General features: G+C 33.8%; 2 protein-coding genes across 2 annotated transcripts; both read left to right on the forward strand.

The window, feature by feature from the left end:
• The first annotated feature begins 262 nt into the window (after positions 1 to 262).
• LOC120328217 (uncharacterized) lies at positions 263 to 5,020 on the forward strand. Its single transcript, XM_039394648.2, has 2 exons — positions 263 to 698; positions 2,831 to 5,020. The coding sequence occupies exon 2, from the start codon at positions 2,852 to 2,854 to the stop codon at positions 3,905 to 3,907; it is 1,056 nt and encodes a 351-aa protein (XP_039250582.1). The 5' UTR covers positions 263 to 698; positions 2,831 to 2,851; the 3' UTR covers positions 3,908 to 5,020.
• A 19-nt stretch (positions 5,021 to 5,039) lies between these two features.
• LOC120328215 (kelch-like protein 18) lies at positions 5,040 to 14,552 on the forward strand. Its single transcript, XM_039394645.2, has 11 exons — positions 5,040 to 5,179; positions 5,711 to 5,854; positions 6,665 to 6,814; positions 8,426 to 8,629; positions 9,299 to 9,475; positions 9,832 to 9,998; positions 10,746 to 10,917; positions 11,630 to 11,754; positions 12,371 to 12,614; positions 13,421 to 13,536; positions 14,073 to 14,552. The coding sequence occupies exons 1-11, from the start codon at positions 5,069 to 5,071 to the stop codon at positions 14,194 to 14,196; spliced, it is 1,734 nt and encodes a 577-aa protein (XP_039250579.2). The 5' UTR covers positions 5,040 to 5,068; the 3' UTR covers positions 14,197 to 14,552.
• Positions 14,553 to 20,384: the final 5,832 nt, after the last annotated feature.

Consider the following 20,384-nt stretch of genomic DNA (forward strand, 5'->3'; position numbering starts at 1 on the left):
AGCAAGCAGCCCTTCAAAAATATTCCGACTGGTACAACAACATGATTGTGGTGGGAGCCGTGCGCAAAAGATTGCAACCCCCGCCATACCATGTTTCCATTGGTTGATTTTGGTAGCAAAGCATTATTTCTATTGGCCACTGGTGCGGAAACGTAACTCAGCCGTGAAAAAGAAAAAAGCGTCCCTCGCAAAAGACCGTCGCGACATAAAAACAGAATGGGCGGTTTGAAAGGATTGGGAAACCCTGAAGTGTAGACGTCGCTATTTAGCGATGTTTTCGACTAGAGATTGTAATTGAAGTGCAATGGCATCGTAAATTGATGTCCTAGATTTGTATTAGGAGCGTAACTTAGTCATTTAGTATCGGGAATAGTCAGTTAAAGTGATGTATATATTGGAATTCGTTTGGTATTCTCAGTCGTCGATCCTCGATACGGCCGAGCGATTTCGTTTTGAGGGTATGCGCGGGTTGCAGTATGTTTCGTCTGTTCTGATCTCAGATGTTTTTATTATTTTCTTTGCCGTCGCAATATATCGTTAATACCGCGATTGATTTTACAAATAAATAATATTAATTAGACATTATATTTCTGTATTTAAGTTTAACCTATAACTTTATGATGCCATAAAAACATCATTGGAAAAGCTGAAAAGGGACCTGTATTCAGATAATAATAAAATGGGAATTGTAAAAATAGGTAACTTATGTGGAAAGGTTACAGTTTCATCTGAATCTTTCATAATGTTTGTGTATTCTACATATGCTGTTACATTTTGATGCAAATAAACAAAATTCATGTTCATGTGATTTTTATATGATTCTCATGAATAGGGATGTAGCCATGTAGGTTTAAGAATTTCGAAGCGATTCGAATCAACATCAATTCGAAGCAATTTGAGAAAAAACAGCTTGATTCTATTTGAAAAAATATTAATTTAGATAACACGAGGCGATTGCAAGACGCCGCAGTGTTGTCTTGTTGAACAATAACATTCATTTTCTCTACGCTTACAGCGTTCCCAAGTCTTAACACTCCGGGGGTTGTTATATTTCATATGGGTCGCCGCCTCAGAGGAACCAATGGTTTCGTTAAATTGTTTTTAGACTATTCAAAATGTCAGGAAGTTAAACGAATATGTTATTATATGAACAAGTATTTAAATTACCTAAGTTATATAATGTCATCATATTAACAACAATATTTGCAATAAAACATAGGTCTGCGATGCTTCCCTCGTTATCATTTGCTTTCTTTAAAATCACGGCGCAAGCAATATTAACGCATATTTCACTGACGTTTATCATTTGAATGAATTTTAGAAGAAACCATCTCTATACATCCTATATTGTTTGCGAACATAAATTACTGTAATAAGTAAATATAACTGAGTGTAACTCTATATAGAAATAATGGGGCTCCCGAAGTATGCGAACCAAGATGGCGGACATCGGAATGTAATATGTGTACCAGGTTAGAGTTAGGCCATAATTTTAGGTATAAATACTACGGGAGGCTCTTGGCTAGTATTCGAACTGATAATAGGACTAGAATAAGGAAAATTGGAAAAAAATTATCGCCTAACCCTAACCTGTTACCCATGTTACGTTCCGATGTCCGCCATCTTGGTTCGCATACTTCGGGAGCACCGAAATAATACATATCCTCTAATATATTATGTAGTTCAAGCATCAATTTAATGTTTTCTTCTACTAACTTCACTCATTCCTCAAGTTCATTATTGTTATTTAATCACCCTTTATGCTATAGTTCTTTTAAATCCAAGGAGAGTTAACGATAATATGATGTTATACTAAATAGAATCAGATTCAAAAATATTCGAATCGGAACATTTCGATTCGGAATTCGCTTCAAAAATAAAATATTCGAAACTTACATCCCTACTTATGAACTAACTCCTTCAACGCATAAACATGTACATATTTTCTATCAAAATATTATCCTTTTTTCATCGCTGATGCTATATGTGATTGCCAGACTGTATTTCATGGCTTTTTTTCACGAGAAAGCAAACGTGCAATCACAGATTCCCGGCGTGCAACTTCTATTGAAACCGCATGAAAACCGAGTTTCTTAGCGTGCAACTGACAGAATTAACTTGTTTAAAATAAACAAGTGTAAAATTATTTAAACGGAACATCCCAACTGTGGCTTTGACGCTTGGGTTTCGGTGTGTTTGGGAAATTGTAAAAGCTTTGACATGAGGCGATTGCGAGAATAAAATAATATGCAAAGTTAATAACAATTCCGAGGTGGAAGTGACGTAAAAATGTTAAATAAAGATTAGGATGTGGGGGCTTTAGACTTCTTAACTAAGATTAAAGCTTTATACTTAACTAAGGAATCGTAGGTTAAAATTTCTGGTTCAAATTCCATGCTAACCACCCATGGTGTGATAAAATGAGTATGCCATGCACGGAAAGATTCCATTTTTTTCTAAAATAGCGACTTACATATCAGTGGCTGCTATGGAAAAGTCTTGTTTGGAGCGAAAGGCATAAATATGTGGTATAAAAAAATTAGATATACTGTTACCTTACACAAACTAAGTTTGCCAACCTCCTTATTCGTGCTTTTCTAACATTATTATCTGACCAGGATGACTGAGATTTTCTAAAAAGTTACTTATTATCTGACTGTTTTTTAAACTTGAATTAGAAATATCAAATCTGTTAAAATTACGCCTAAAAGAAATACGATTCGCGAAGTTGCTCTTTCAATCACGTTGAGTTGAACATTCTATCGCGTTAAGTTGGTTCGTTTATGTGAACAAAAACAAGTTTTTCATTAAATTTTAATTTTATTAACAGGTTAATATTTGTAAACCAATAATGCCCTCTTTGGTTGAAAGAGAGGAGATGTCTGAGCCTATGAAGGAAGCCCTTAGGCGGCATGTTGTTCGAGAGAGAGAAAAACGAATGCGGGAAGAAAAGGAGGCTGAGAAAGACTTTGAACGGCGTGCTAAAATAGAAGAAGAAAGGAGAAGGAAAGAAGAGGAAGATAGCGTCACATTGGAACAAATAAAAGATCAACTGTCAAGTTTGCACAAAAAACATGAGACTTTGAAAGACGAGAAACACCAGCTTTTTTGTCAATTGAAGAAAGTTCTTCAAGAGGAAGAAAGAAAAAAGCAAAAAATAAAAGAACAAACCGAAATGGTTGCATCCAGTCATGGCCATTATTCACATTCTTTATCCAACATGAGCAATTACCAAATGATGCAAGGAGGACATTACCAACACCACCAGGCAATGCCATATCTATCATTACCTGGTCGTCAATCGTCCCCTCGTATTCATCCTAGTTTGAGACATTCAATGAATCCGCAGACTTCCCCAGCCCCTCACCAAGGTGTCAAGAGACCACATAGTCCCGCATCACCCCAACCAAGCCCTATACAAATGTATCAGAGAGCGAGTATGGCTGCGTCTGGCCACCTGCCGACAGCGCCTCAGCACTCAAAATATGATCACGCTTTTAGTGCTCACCCTTCAAGTCACTTTTCCTTATCAGGCCTGACTAATCCCCCAACAACACAACATGGTAGCATTCATGGAACACCATCACGTCATATAAGCGTTTTACATGGCACTCCACCAACCGCTCGATCAAATGATCAGAGGTCACCATACAATTCTTTATCATTGGATAAACAGCTTGAAATGGCCAGTCAAAAATCGGGTTTCGGAGATGATTCTGGTTCACTATCTTCTCCCGGTAGACGATCTATGATACGAATGCTGCCGCAAGGACCACTGATACCCCAACAAGTCACTCAGGGTTCCAGATCAAGATCGGGATCACCGGGTAGATATCAAGGACATCCTGAAAAACCTCATAGCCCATTTCATGTTGCAAATCCATTGTCTGGTTCAAGATATTATTGATAATGCAACCATAGACAACTAGTTAAACTGTGATTGTTCATGATTTTCAATTGTGGCATTTTTAGCTAATTCATTGTACTTGTATTTCGTCTCATCTGTATGAAGACTAAAAACTCCAAAATGTCGAGACTTCTGGTAGACTGGTCATATGAATGTTATCCATTTTCAATATTTCTTTATACAAAAAAAAAGCTATTTCTTGCTTCTAAATTCATAAAGTTTCAAATTATATAATCTTGACTGTGGGTTCTCAAGAAATTAGACAGATTTTAAGACGATTGAATACAGATGGTCAGAGTTATTGTTTTTCTATTAGTTTGCAATATTTGTTTTATGTCAAATTTTTCATTTTTGTCAAGTTTCTTTAGGATTTTAATTCAAAATAAATCTGTTCAGGTAATTTGAAGTCAAAATGTATTTTGCATCAGAGTTATAGAATGATAAGCTATTCTGATATTTTATATCATAAGTTTAGATTTCATTTTTCGATTGTCTCATATGTCACAGTGAGTCATCATCAGTTTGTGAATTAAAATTCTTGATCACTGTGTGTACTAACTTTGTCACACTCTTGTGTGATGTCACACAAATGTATCATTTATCTAAATTTGGAGAGTTATGTCTGACAGCCCTCAGACTTACTCTAAGGAAACTTTATTGTCATGTTATATCTGTCTGTGACATCTTTCGTTTTGAGTTTTGTTATTCATTGGAATAATTCTACCGAAACCTGGTCTAATCAATCTTTTATGAAATATCACATTTGGCTTGTATTGCATGTCCCACATAAATTGTAATAATCAATATTCCAATATTATCACTGGTAACTGTTGGTAAACTGCCTGCCTGAGGAAGTCTGATTTGGTCGAATAAATGTTGTAAAATGTTATGCAGGAATTTTGGCCAGTCATTATTGGAATGTATTCATAATAGCTATTTTGGTGTTTCATGGACTCTTGCTAAAGTCATGTTCTTGTCCAGTTTCAGAGCTATTCTCGATCTATATTTTTCCTTGAATAACTTTCCTAATGTGTTCCGTGTTTCTTTTTTGTCTATATTACTGCGATTATTGTACTTGATATATTATACCAATAAAAAAGCCGCTTCTTAAAGTTTTCAGCATAAATAGCTCTGTTGCTTAATTAGTTGTCTGTTACACCCATGATGTCTCTTGGTTTGTCGGATTTTACAGACATTGAATCTGAAGAAACTTTTTCTACAAATGGATTCGGAAACAATATTCTTACAGTTTTTGAACAGATTCGAAGAGAGGTAGGTGAACAAATTGTTGTGCATTATACATATGATAATAGTTCGATATATTGTTTAATTATGTAATTGAAATACTGACATGCATTTTTACAGGTAATAATACATGGATCGTTTATAGATTAATAAAATAATACAGTTTAGTATTAATAAAATAGTGAATACGTCATACATTGAGTTTCGATTTACTTTTGAATATCTGGTTTCACTGTAGTTGCGCAATTTTATCTTTTTGTCAGTGCTCAAAATTTGGCCAGCAATTCACTTACAATGACCTATGCGTTTTTGATATTAACTAGTTCATAACATTGTCCTTGTTGGCTAACTATAGGAATTATCACATACAAATTTATTAACTAACTTATGAATACTTACTGAGTAAACGTCATACCCATATTTTGCCCATGAATAAAAGAATACAAAGTATTAACCTGAGTAGAATAAAATTAAAAATTTGTAATTATGTCAACATATATACTGTTCTTGTTTCAAAATTTGTTCGAATTATTATTCTATCCGTTCATTTCAATACAGGGAAAGATGTGTGATGTTGTTCTGAAAGTGGAAGGTGGTCAATTTTCTGCTCATCGTATTGTTTTAGCTGCTTCGATACCTTATTTCAATAGCATGTTTACAACGGATATGGTGGAGGCTAATATGCCTGTCATTCCAATGCAGGTAAGGTTTAGTCATCTATATAATTCCATTATTGCCCTGAAGGCTTCCTGTTGGCATCATTTTTTTAATTTATGGGAACATGTTTATGGATGGTTGTATCAGTGTATAAGCATAATGGTATCACCTTATGTATAAGACATCCGTTTCCAAAGGGTATGCTGCGGTGCATTTGCTAAGTGCACCCTGAGAATTAACGGAATTGTGTTAAACACAACTAATATATATTTTAATCATTGAAAATGTTTTGTTTCCTATATTTAATGCTGTGAATATGAATCGGTAAATTCATTTAACCTTTCTATGTCATTTGCTTTCTGTTACGTAGTGTATGTAACAATAGAGGTATTATAACTAGATGCATTTTGTGAGCTGCAGTTTATTTATCTCCTGAACTGAGTTCAAAGCAACATGTGTGATATTTATAGTACTTTAATAGAAAATCAGGCATATAGGAGGAGGAAGAGTTGGACCTTTTGCCCTTATTTCTTAGGCCTACATGTTTACAAACCTAAAAAGGCATAAAGTATACATTAACGATCACAAAATTCAATTCAAATGCAGCAATGACTTTTTCCTTGACAATTTGGCGCCGAACAAACAAAGTCTGAATCACTCCTGTAATAGTCTACATCCCCCCCCCCCCCCCCCTTCCCCGTCTGTGATTATTTGAGTTTGAATATAGGGTGTAAAATTTTAGGTTTAATTAATCCAAACTATTTTATTTTGCTTTTACTTCAGTATTTCATTCAGTGATAGTTGTCAATCCATATTGCATGAATGATTTTTTTTATTATAAGTATCGTTTTTCAGGGAATAGATGTTGCTGCACTCGAGGCAATCATCAACTATGCATACAGTGGTCGAATTACACTTGATATTACCAATGTACAAAGTATATTAGTTGGTGCAAATTTTCTTCAATTACAAAATGTAAAAGACTATTGCTGTGAATTCATTAAGGTTAGTATCGGCAGTCATTATATGGTTTTACTGTTTTATAGTTTCAGTGGGTATTATTTTGTGATACCATGGTATTAGGTGCCATAATCACCTGTATATTGTGTGAGATGCGATTTTTCTCCCTGATTCCTGACAATGGTAAAGCATCATAAATGAACGTAATGATAAAGATTGCCTTTTTTTAACGATTGACTCTGAATGGTGGAATGATTACAAAACGACATTCGAAATTTGATTAAAAAATATTACTCTGAACTTATATAGCAAGTGGCGAACACAGACTGTGTAAAATATTCGTGTCACAGCTCATTTGTTTACACTGTTTATGTCATTCTTTCTATGCGATACTGTAAGCCCATATCAGTTTAATTCAGCTATTTATAACATCTGCTAATCTTTGGTTGAGGTATCACTTTATTTATAAAAAATCTTATCTTATTTGAAAATAAAGTGCCAATTTTTTGCAGTCTTCTTGGCAAAATCTCATCTTCATAGTTTAACAAGAAAAAATTGGACGACATAATTTAATGTCAAATTTACCTCAGGTTGTGGACAGTAGAAAGGCCTGTTTTACTATTCTAAATATATTATGAAGAAATAGTTGTTTGGAAATAAGTTGGAAATGTGTAATTTGCAATTCTATATAATATTATTTAAATTGGAACATAATCATTAAATTGGCTTGTTCGAAATCAGGAATAGATAATGTGTTGGCTGTATTCCTAATTTCATTAGCATTTGTCTCATTCTTCTACTGAATACATTTTAAAATGATTTAAAAAAATTAAATGTTTAAGTTATCGAATCCAAATTCTGGTAATTTTAAATAAATGCAGTTATATTTTCATCTCCTTATATCACATATCTGAATTTTGTTCCTGGTAGACGGTAGTACAATGTGGAAATTGAGTAGCGTTTGTGCATGTAATATTGTTTGATTTATATGTGGCATTATGTATCAAGTTAGTTTTCACATTTATACTGTTATCATATTTCATGGTTTCGAATTTCTACTTTAACACAGGAAGTTAGTTAGTTAGCATTCTAGCTAGGGGTGTGCAACCTTTATTACAGGAGGGCCAGACACAAATAACTGGGTGAAGCCGCGGGTCGCACCTTTGTCTAAGATAACCTTTCTAGTAGTTGCGGCACAAAATATTGTTTCTTTGTGTTATTAATCTTACGGCATTATTTGGGGTCCTTGCAGAAATAGTGAGTTACAAGGCTAAATTTCTGGAGAAAACTGATATTTAAATCATTTATTACTGTCACATTGGCTGTGATGTGAACGAATTTAGTGAGAAACACGTTTTTATAACATTGTGTATTTTGCAACAGAATTTTGCTTGCTAGTTTTGCTAATATAACAGTGGCAGGTACTGGTATATACTTTGTGATGCAAAAGGATTAAAATTGCTCGCACATACCAGATTAACTAAACTAAAAACATTTTTCGTGGGCACACTATTTAAAATGGCACTACTCCGCGGGCCACTCAATTTTTTCTAGTGTGCCGCATTTGGCCCGCGGGTCGCAGTTTGCACATCCCTTGTTCAAAGTATAAAGCCTAAGTATATTCCATTAACTTATCACCTTCTTGTTAAAATGCAGAAACGATTACATCCGACAAATTGCCTGGGTATACGACACTTTGCCGAATTGCTAATGTGTGGATCATTGGTAGAAAAGGCAAATAGTTTTATCGAACAAAGATTTTTAGAAGTCACGAAATCACAAGAATATCTCCAACTTTCTCTTGATGAAGTTACAGACTTATTAGCAAGAAATGAGATAAATGTTTCTTCAGAAGAACAGGTATTTATTTATTTCTGTTTTAATCACATCAGTCTCAAAATAGTACAGTATTTAGTAGTATTAGGCTAATTGGGATACACACTGATATAAGATGATCCAAACTTGACCGTATTCTCATTTATTCGATATTGAAAATAATAAAATATTTAAATAACCCAGTTTTTAATTAAAAAAAAAAAACGTTATTAAATTTTAAAACGTGGGATTACTGTATTGGACATTGTTCTGGTGTTATAATGTTGGCATGTTATGACAATAATACTTTAAAACCTGAGCTATGCGTCATAGACTTGCAAGTGAAGCTTGTGAGATCGAACTATTTCCTTCAATATGCACCTTTATATCTAACAATATTAATGATAAAACGAGAAAATTGTAATTATTGTTCCATATCTTGATCGATTCCTATACCGATTGGTTCAATATTATCCTTTTTATATTTCATCGCTTACATTTAATCTTTTGAACCTATTTTGATATTGAACGAACAACATGATGTACACAAAAGATAGTAAACCATGACTGAATCATTAAAAGATGTTTTTTGATGACTGTTTACTTTACTGAATGGTTAACTTGTTAATAATATAATATCTCAATACATGCAACAGTGCATCATACCTTTCAATAATTATTTTCATACTCATACTCGTAATCACGTATTTCCAGGTATTTCATGCTGCTACAGTTTGGATTAAGGAAGATCCAACAGAGCGAACAAAACTGATGCAAGAACTGCTCCAATACATCAGATTACCTCTTCTACGACCACAATTCCTAACAGATGTAGTGCAGATGCATCATACTGTGAAAACCTGTCTGAAATGTAGAGATCTCGTTGACAAAGTAATTATCATTCCTTCATCTATGTTCAAACAGACTTCTTTTGTTTATATTTTTAGGTTTTGATTTCATGCGAGGTAAATAAATATTGTATGCTTTTTGGTTAAACTTCAGGCCAAACAGTATTTTACACGACTGGTATAAACAAAATAAATGTTTTAAATTATAAAAAAATATAATTTTGGCATAGTCAAAGAAATCAGTGGAACATTAGCTTGTTCCTCAGATGCTATGACAAATAGGATTGCTAAACTTTATTTAAGCAGTTTATTATGTTCCAAAAGAAATTGCTAGTATTTTACTGGATGACAATATTGTAGCAGAAGAGAGCTGTATTTAAACTAAAAAATTATATCCAGGCAAAAGATTATCATTTGATGCCAGAACGTAGATATGAGTTTCCTCCAAATATGGTTCGACCAAGATGTTGTACCGATGTACATACCATGATTTATGCAGTTGGGGGTTTAACATCTAGTGGTGAAGCACTCAACATTGTGGAAAAATATGATCCAATTGTTGGCAGGTATGGAAATTGTTTTACTTATTTCAATTACGTTAAGTCTTTTTGGATACGACTAAGCTTTACATTCCAGATCCCTGTTCTGTTGCTTGCCTATATAAAGAAGCGAGCGGCCAACAAATGTTGTTATTCGTTTAAGTTTATATATTGTTATTTGTTTTTATATCAATATCGAAATAATTTTTAACTTGTGTGATGGGAATTACATTGTCATTAGATAATTTGTTAGCATTTGTTGACACAGTACACCTGATATTTTCCAGTCAAAATCCAAAATAATCTTCGGAAATGGTTGTACTGCTAGTCCCGAATTCATACATGTTCACGATATATAATATGCTTACCATATATATGAAACATAAAACAGAGACAGTGTAGATATAACAAACCCTGGTTCGATTCTGGGGCAAAGTAATAGTCAGCTCGTATCAAATCATTGGAAAACGTGCAATTTCCTTTCGCATTTTGAATAATTTATCGGCAGTACAGCTAACGTTAGATGTCAAGTTGACGTATCGGACAGATAACATATAGGCCGTAACAATATAGTAGTTCTCTCTCATACTGAACTATAGAAGTGAAACGCAAATCAGTGATATTGATGTATTGATATAAAATAGAAAAAAATATTTATGACTTCATGACCGGGACATTTAAGTCTACTGGAAGGACGTCGTGACAGCTTCTCAAAATCGGAACTATGTAGCATTTTAAGACATGTTGTTCATATCTAATTTCTATGATATTTAGATGGGTAACAGTATCTTCAATGAAAACATGCAGAAGTAGAGTCGGGGTTGCTGTGCTTGCCGGTCAGTTGTATGCAGTAGGAGGATATGATGGATCTCAAAGACTAAAGACTGTTGAAATGTTCTCTCCTGATACAAATGAATGGTGTGATGTCAAACCTATGAATATGAAAGTTAGTGTTAACTAACTAACTAATGTCTAACTAGTAAATACTCATAACCAAAGTACTCCAATCACCTATCTACAGAACTTGAGTATACGGTCACATCACTTTCACAGTTTGTTGGTCATGATCAGACACCTATACCATATGACAGCCATTTCCAATTGTTGAGTAACAATAGAGGTAGACACCACTTTCTGCAATTTGCTAGCTGCAGTTTATTTATCTGCGGAACCGAGTTTAGCGAACTGTAGTGATTTTTTTAGAATTCTGAGTGAAAATCAGGTACAGATGAGGGAGAAGAGTCGACTTTCTGCTTTCACCCCTTAGGCCTACACAATAAAAACTTTAAAAGACATAAAGTACACATTACCAATTTTGAAATTGATTTTTATTTAATAGTAGCACTTTTTTTTCATGAAGTGTTCGCTGAGTCTCCCTGATAATTTTGTGCCACACGAACAAAAAGTCGCCCTATGACATCACTGATCACGCTTGGCCATCTGGGAAAACATTAGTATATAATATAAATTTAGTATTTTAGAGTGTAATTTTTTTGTGCAATATATAATGATTGTCTCATGCTCATTGTTTGTCTTCGATGGTATTCGATTTTGGATATGCCATCGACCCATATCTAATAGATGGTGTTCATTTTTGTGTGACTTCTAAGTTTTGTTTTGTTGTCTGAAATCAATTTTCTTAATAATCTCCTTTTCAGCGAAGCGCATTAGGGTGTGTTGCACTCGATGGAGAAATATTTGTGTGTGGTGGATTTGATGGCACTTCATCTCAGAGCTCATGTGAAGTATACAAACCCCATACTCAAACCTGGGAATTAATCAAGTGAGATTAAAATTAGATAATTTTACTTAACATTATTGGATATGAAAAAAGTTTGATAGATTTTCAATGATTATTTTCAATCAAAAAGCCATTACATCTTTTTGGTCGAGCTCTCTAGACGAATATACATTGCTGTCAAAAAAGGCAATTAAAATTTTATTGCCTTCTACATGTGTGAGGCAGCATTTTAAGCTTTTACCAATATGATGACAAAATACAGGGTGAGACTTGCTGTGGAGACTGACCTATGAGTTTGCATGTCACAAATTGCTCCGAAAATCGATAAATGGTGCAGTGAAAAGCAACCTCATCCATCACATTAATGTCGTTTGTGTTGTTGTGTCGAAAATGAAAAATTGTACTTTCTCATTGGTTAAGCACAGAAATTGATACTGCATGGACTGGGGGTCCGTCAAAACTAGGATCCACAAATGGGGGTCCTCGGACAAAAAAGTTTGGGAAACCCTGATCTAATGCGTACATAATTCCTCATCGTCAAATTTAGAAGAAGTTTATGTTGAAGCAGAGTAAGCATCGAACATAGAAAAAAAATTTGAGTTCAACATTATATGTGCTTTAATGATATTACTTACCTCCATTGTGTTTTGTAATTAAGACCTATGCAAAAGGGACGCAGTGCTGCTGCAGTTGGAGCATTTGAAAGAAATGTGTATGTTCTTGGGGGTCACGATGGACTACAAATTTTCAATTCTGTGGAATATTATGTCATTGAGAAAAATGAATGGACAATGGGGGTTCCGATGCTCACTAAGCGATGTCGTCATGGTGTAGCAACATTGCGAGGAATATTATTTGTTTTTGGGGGATATGACGGAAAAAAGTTTCTAGATTCAGTGGAGGTAAAATAGATTGTTATAAAATATTGTACCATATGTGTTATGTAGCAATGGTGTTATAAAATACTGTATACAGTATACTTTTTTGCGGATCGATTATAATTTTTCCTACTCGAAATTTAACGGTTTCAATATCATCTAAATGCATTGTAGCAAAATATAATGCGAGATTTTCCACACATGGATCTTTACTCTGTAGCCATTCTTCTCCATGCTCAAATTTACCACCTTTTATGCGAATAGCCTTTAAAGTCAGTGTTGAAATAGTGTTTTTAATTCTTTTTACTTGCGAATCCCCAATTACATTAACAATGTGCTTTTCTTAAATGCTCTTTTCGACCAGATCACCTTCATTGCTTAGTGTCATTAATGATGCAATCGCATCCAATTTCAGTTGATCTAATTTTATGTGCAATTGCAGGTTTCTATGCTCGCTTGTTCCTCCAATAGTTGTTTTATCAATGAGATTGATTCGTACTTGTTTACATCAGCATCCTCTTTGTCATCTACCATCTTATAATTTTGAATCCTTTAATAACAGCGAATAATTTTGCCTCGCTCACTAATGTCAGCTACCTTCCACATTTCGCACTCTGCTAGACTTATACACCCTGATAATTCAGAACTATGGTCTCATCCAAATTTGCAAGTTGGGATTGTAAGCAAATATAATAATAGTCTGTATATGACATATGTGCCAATAGGTACTGTTCTGTAGTCATAGTCTAATATCAATTTCAAAATTGCCCATAAAGCTCCAACTTATAGTACTCTATGGTTAAATGAATACTATAATTATTGAATTCCAGCTGTTTGATCCTGTCACCTGTCAATGGTGTTTTGTGGCTCCAATGAGCATGCGGAGAAGTCGTGTTGGTGTTTCAACCAGTGGAGGAAAAATATATGCATTGGGTGGATATGATGGGTAAGTGTAAAAAGCATTGTATGAAACGAATTTCTATTCGATTCAGGTGACAGTTTTTCCTTTTATATAACATTTCACTCAATTATAATTGTTTCTTGTCATTTAGTCAGCCTCTCTGAAAACAGTCTTAAGTTCAGACTTATTCAGTTTATTGGGTACAATTATTGGTACTCCCGAAGTATGTGAACCAAGATGGCAGACACCGGAACTTAATATGTGTACCAGGTTAGGGCTGGGCCATAATTTTAGATACAAATACTACAGGAGTCACTTGGCTAGTCCCCAAACTCATAATATAACTAAAATTGGAATAAAATTATGGCCTAACCCTAACCTGGTACACATACTACGTTCCAGTGTCCGTCATCTTGGTTCACATACTTCTGGAGTACCCCAATGTTTGCTCGATTCTGCAAACCTGACTTAACTCAATGTAACCATTGCTCTCATCAATCTTTTGAAGCAATCCAACTATCCAAGCATTATACTCGATTTATTACATGGGCGTGTAGAACATTGTGGTATTTTGTTTTTAGATGTTCAAATTTATCATCAGTTGAGGTGTACGATCCTGAAACAAATACATGGAAACTTGGTGATCGCATGTGGGCACATGAAGGAGGTGTGGGAGTTGGTGCAATCGCTCTTGAACCTGTCTAGTTAATTGTTTGTAATGTCTCCGCTTTTTTGATCAACGAGACTGTGGAACCTTTCACACAAAGATATTACGCATGGCGTTTGTTCGATGCTGCTATGGAAACGATTTGTAGCAAAGTTTCATTTTTGTAAAACACACATAGTTTTTTTTTTTTAACTGTGATACTCTTCGCCTTTTGTAACTCAATGTATTGTGCAATTTTTTTCATTGTATTTCTATGTGTTTGTATTTGCGAATTTTTAATGTATTTTTGTCTTATGAACTTGCCAGTTTGCAGCTGAAGACACATGCATGCTTTTGTTGTGCGTTTTTCTGGATTCTGTAGTTATGCTTTCAAAAAGATATTCTCTAGTGCATACTTGTGGGATTTGTTGCTGACATATGTTGTTGTTTACGCTGAGATTAGTTTTTTTGTAAGAGTTGTGCCGATGTAGACCTCACAAAAACCAAGTATTGCCATTTGTTCATGTTGACATGCAAAAAATGAAAATGCCTGTAATATTTGGTTCGAATTGCCCCATAGAGAGTCCCACACAGAGCCCAAAAAGTATGACGTCTACTGCCTGCATCATTTCATTGAGACTACCTACTAATCATTTTGTACAGATGATAATAAAGTTGACGATTTTGCTTCAGCGGTCCTGTAAAAACCCGATCTGCCGGGGACATAACTTTGCGCACCGACCGAATTTCCAAAATAAGCCCACGAAGTGTAAGAGTCTAGATCCGACACAGTGCAACCAGCGCCGTAATGTGGTAAAATTGCTTATTGCACTGTCAAGCCCACTGCAGAGTGCAGATTGCCAGGTATTGCGTATGTGGGATATTCTAACAGACTGAAAGTTTGTTTTCATTGAATTGTGGGAAGGTACGGCAGATTCTGCGCATTTGCGAGAAGCTTTGGGCGGGGCTAGATTACCCACCAAAATCTTTATCAGTTTCCAAGTGTAGAATGATGTATAATGAGAAAGGTATGTTTATATTCTCATTGTGTCGCAATTAATTATATATACATGGTAGAGAAACAAAATCTTATTCAATTCAAACTCTGGTTTATCATTTAAAAAATTTAGCCTTGAGTTAGCTTATCAAAACGAGATTTTAGGAGGCAGATCACCACCAAACTGACACAAAAGTCCAACACTTTCTCAAGTCCATGAATGTTTACGCAGCTTGAAAAAGTCTTCTTATAATGAACATGCTTGATTCGAAAGGTTTATGCGCATTAGCGCTTGCAAACTGGTGTGTATGCTCATAACCAGAGCCAAGGCTAGCCTATCGCCGATTTTTTCGATTACGGCAACCAAATTGAAACTCTTCGGGGAAGAAAACGACTATTAAGGTATTTATTTTATTTGCATTTATTCGAATCTGGAAACACAAGACATAACAGCTAAAAACTGAACATCACGTAAAACTACGAAAACGAGTCACTCAGTAGGAATAGTTGCTTAACAAATTCTGAGGGTGACGCCATAGTTAACTAATTGCTGATTGGACATTGTTACGTAACCAAACGAAAAAGTTCGATGCATGGGGAAAATACGTCTGATTGGAGTCTACTCTACAGACGCATGATTGCGTTGCGAAATAGCCGGGGCCCGACGGGCGTCATTTCTGCTTTTCATGATTCTGTTTTTTCTAGCCTTTTCATGGAGCTTTAGGGCGTACCGGTACCGGTGGGTCAGAACTTAGGCTGTTCCATCTGCTTAATTTTGTTGGCTGTTGAACTTTCACTTGTAAAATATGATTAGTCTGCTAGTTTCTAAGCTCAAACAAAGATTTAATTATTCTCTGTGGTCTACCGGCTCACCGCTACCGGACAGCCGGTACTTAGGTTAAAAAAAAGACTCGACAATATCAGATTATCGCAGTGTCTGAAAGTAACTTGTGGCTGCGTCAAGCTTGTCAAACCACCGTATAGTTTGTCCTAATACAGTAATATCTGAATATAGGTCTGTGGATTGTTGAATATCTGGCTGAAAGGATCGAATTTACTGTTCTCACAATTTATGTAACATAACCAATTTTCATTGCTATCCCACATGTCATTCTGATCATGACATGTATTCGATTGATGCTCAAGTAACCAATAGTACAGAAGAAAAGGGAAATGGCTTCTGGAAAAATAATGTCTCTGTTTATAACAGCAAACCATTCATTGAAGACCTTCAAAATAAGTGGAAAAATTGGTGTACGTTAAAGATATTATTCGAAACAAAACAGCATTGGTGGTGCGAAATAAAAAATAAGATAAAAGATCTGATTATCAAACACTCTGTCAAACTTGCCAGACAAGCAAGAGATGAATATGATAAAGAAATGAAACAACTAGATGATTTAAAAGTGAAATTGGACAGAGGAGAAAAAGTTTTAACCCAGTTTAACAAACTAAAGAAAGAGATAATTAAAAAACAAAGACAAAGAAATGGTAAAATTAGAATTCTAAACTTGGCCCACCACTATGATACATATGAAAAATGTAATAAGTCATTCTTTAAGAATCTGAAAAAAAAGCAAAAAGAATGTTATATCCACAAATTGAAGGACAAAGAAGGTTTCATACAAGAAAATTTGACAGAAAAAATGTACCTGGTAAAACAATATTATCAAAATCTGTTTAAAAAACAAAATAATGATATGGAGATTCAAAAATACTTTATTGAAGCTATTCCAGCTTCGAGAAAAATACAAGAAGAAGACGCAGAAACAATGCAGAGACAAATTGTCATAAACGAGGTTCAGGAAACCATTACATCTTTCAAAGAAGGTAAAACTCCAGGACCTGATGGTATAAGTATAGAGTTTTATAAGAAATGCTGGACTGTCATAAAAAATGATTTTTTTGAAGTATTGGAGGAAATTTATGAAGAAGGACTCATCGCAAAAGACTTCAAAATTGGATATACAACTTTAATCCATAAAAAAGGAGAACTGGATCAGGTTAAAAATTACAGACCAATAGCTTTACTAAACACAGATTATAAAATTTTGACCAAAATATTAACAAATAGATTGAAATGTATTTTACCTAATATGCTAGATACCCACCAAACAGCTATACCAGGGAGGCGTATTTCTGATGCACTCATATTGTTAAGAGACATATGTATACAGGAACAAAACAAAACCGGAGAATCTTCCATAATATCATTGGATTTTAACAAAGCCTTCGATAGTGTAGATTTGGATTACCTCTTTAACGTTCTTCGTAAAATCGGATTCAAAAATAAATTCATGAGTGTAATCCGGACATTATATATAAATTCAGAAACTCGAGTGTTACTAAATGGTTATCTTAGTGAAGCAGTGAAACTCGAAAGAGGAATTCGACAAGGAGATCCGTTAAGTCTTTATATGTTCACATTAGCTATTGAACCACTCTTAATTAGAATAAATACCTGTAATTCTATCAATGGAATATTGATACCACAAAATAAAGAAATAAAACATATCAGCTATGCGGATGATATTACCTTGACAATTCGAAACAAGACATCAATATATTCAGCACTGGATTTGATAAACAAATTTCAACTAGCAACGGGAATGAGGTTAAATATGGAAAAGACGAAACTTTTGAAAGTAGGAACATGGAATAATCCCAGTTTATTTTCTAAGTTGTCTATCGTTCAGACTTTAAATATACTTGGAATAATTTTTTCCAATTCTGACACATCGGATGAAAATTGGCATTTTTGTTTAAATAATGCCAGAACTGTAATAGACGAATTGATGGATATTCCTCTATCTTTGGATGGAAAATGTCTTCTAATTAAACTGAAAATATTACCCTTGTTTTTATATTGTGCGAAAGTGTTTCCTATTCCCCTGCATATCGGTAAACAAATCAATAAAGATGTGGAGTTTTTCATATTCAATGGAAGAAGTGTTTTAAAAATAGAAACTTTGTGCAAATGCAAATCATTGGCTGGATATGATATGATTAACATTCCTATTTTTACTATGAGCATGTATGTCATGACAGCATTTGAGTATTATTGTAAAAGAACTAATATTGCTATTGATCAATGCAGACAATCTGTTTTCAATTTTGTTGAATACAACATAGGTCAACAGCTTAGTTTATTTTTCAAATTGCCTACTAATAATAGTGTATCCCATGTTTTTTTCCCTCAGAAATACTATGGAACTATAATCAGCTTTCTGAGACAGTACAACATCACTGAAACTGATTTAATTCAAGGAAAGCATAGACATTTATATAATAAAATTGTAAATAATTCGAAGGGTGGGGATAGAATTGTTTTTTTGAGAGATGGTAATTTAATAGGGGCTTGTTCAAATATACATTCTAAAATTTTGGCCAATAATGTAAGGACTTTCAATTATAAATTAATGTGGGACATTTTATCAATCAAGGTTAAGCCAAGAATAAAACATATTTCTGGGGATGATATTTGTGTGTTATGTAAACAAGATTCTGAATTTGTGTCTCATTTGTTTTGGAATTGTGTTTTTACTCAGAATGTCTATGATTATATCTTTTCTGTGGCATTAAAAATGAGTAACTGTGTGATAAAAAATAATTATAAAACTTGCATTTTATTGGACTTAAATGACCAATGTTATATAAATTTATCCATTATACAACGTAATGCTATTATATTGTTATTTTGTACAGCAAGATATAAAATTTGGTTGGAGCGTAACGCTGTAATATTTCAAAATCATAACCCAAGCATAAATAATGTTATTATGAAAATTAGGAACTCACTTCTAATGAGAAGAAATATAGAAAAAGTGAGAAAGGAATTTTGTTATATAAAAGAACTTGCCATGATTTGTAATAACTTGTGAATAATTATAAAATTATGTTTTTTCATGCTAAATAATTAAAAATAAACTATGTAATTTGTATTACGAAATCAACAAATGAATTATTGGAACTCCCTGGATTATATGGAATATTATATCTGATGGAATTATCTTGATATTACTGGTATATATGTTTGTTCACTTACGGTACACAATATATCTTTATTTATATTGCATTTATTTATTATTTACATATTGAATAATCCACATTGTGGATCCATTTAAAAAAAAAAAAAAAAAAAAGAAAGGCTTTAATATTTCAAATACTAGTTTTTTCTCTTTGTTTTGGTGAATATTTTTTTATTTCTGTCTTTGTTCTGAATTATCGAAGACATTACAGCAGAATTCGAATTTTAATATTCCAGAATTGTCTTATTGTGGATTTGTGGGAATATTTCCAAAGCCATGTTTCACGTCAATATACAGGACATGTACCGGTATATGCAGATATGGGGCGCATTCTCGCTAAGCGTTAAGAATATGCTTGCCATTGACCTGTAATTACTGAATTACCCAAAAATTATATATCTGATAAATTATGTCAGTATGTGGTACTGGGAAGACCAGCGTTCTTAGTTTTGTATTTTTATCTGAATGTTTTTGTTAGTAAACTTAGCGATCATTATCATTTTAAATCTAACTTTAGGCTCTTCTGATTATTCTGATCCTCTTCATTCCATTGCTGTTATTTTTCTGTCTGCGTAATTGTATTTTTATGTAAAGACAGAAAGATAGACTAATCAGAATTACTTACCAATCTTCCAACTGTTACATTTCCTGCGGAGAGTTTCGCATTTTAATGATCACACAAATTATTAAATTATGGTGATACAAACTTCAGTAGAAGCTTTTGTCACACCGAAGATGTTTCTATTTCAACATGTTTTGTTTTATGAAGATTTATTATATTATGTCTAAAACAACTGATTCATAGCTTTAACGATGGTATTGCACAACAAATTTGAAATCTTATTCCAAACAAGCTGATTGGTTATACTATTTGAAGTTTAAAATATGTATTACTGTATTATAAATGTTTATGACTTTTATGTCACTCTAAAGGAGTTTTATGAAAGCTGAACTTGTGGCTGAAGTCGATAATGACATAATTGCCAACTTATAATGGGTGATTCTCAGATATATCGTTATACAGCAGTCATATCCTGAAATAAATTTTGCGCCAGCCAGTTCATTTGATGGAATTTTTATTTGAAAGATGTGGATTTTTTTGGAAAAATATGTTTACTTTGCGTTACTTTGCTAGACTCTAAAATAGAATAGAATTCAAATGTTTCAAAATGATTAGGAGTCTCCTATTTTTTCATTTTAATAATATTAAAACGTATTGATC

This window comes from Styela clava, chromosome 7 (assembly GCF_964204865.1).
Source record: "Styela clava chromosome 7, kaStyClav1.hap1.2, whole genome shotgun sequence".
Classification (NCBI taxonomy): domain Eukaryota; kingdom Metazoa; phylum Chordata; class Ascidiacea; order Stolidobranchia; family Styelidae; genus Styela; species Styela clava.

Bases quoted from the DNA above. Each gene is read 5' to 3' on its own strand.
- LOC120328217 (XM_039394648.2), top strand. From the start codon at position 2,852: ATGCCCTCTTTGGTTGAAAGAGAGGAGATGTCTGAGCCTATGAAGGAA.
- LOC120328215 (XM_039394645.2), top strand. From the start codon at position 5,069: ATGATGTCTCTTGGTTTGTCGGATTTTACAGACATTGAATCTGAAGAA. The intron at 5,855-6,664 runs GTAAGGTTTAGT...ATCGTTTTTCAG, and splicing joins TGCCTGTCATTCCAATGCAG to GGAATAGATGTTGCTGCACT. The intron at 8,630-9,298 runs GTATTTATTTAT...ACGTATTTCCAG, and splicing joins ATGTTTCTTCAGAAGAACAG to GTATTTCATGCTGCTACAGT.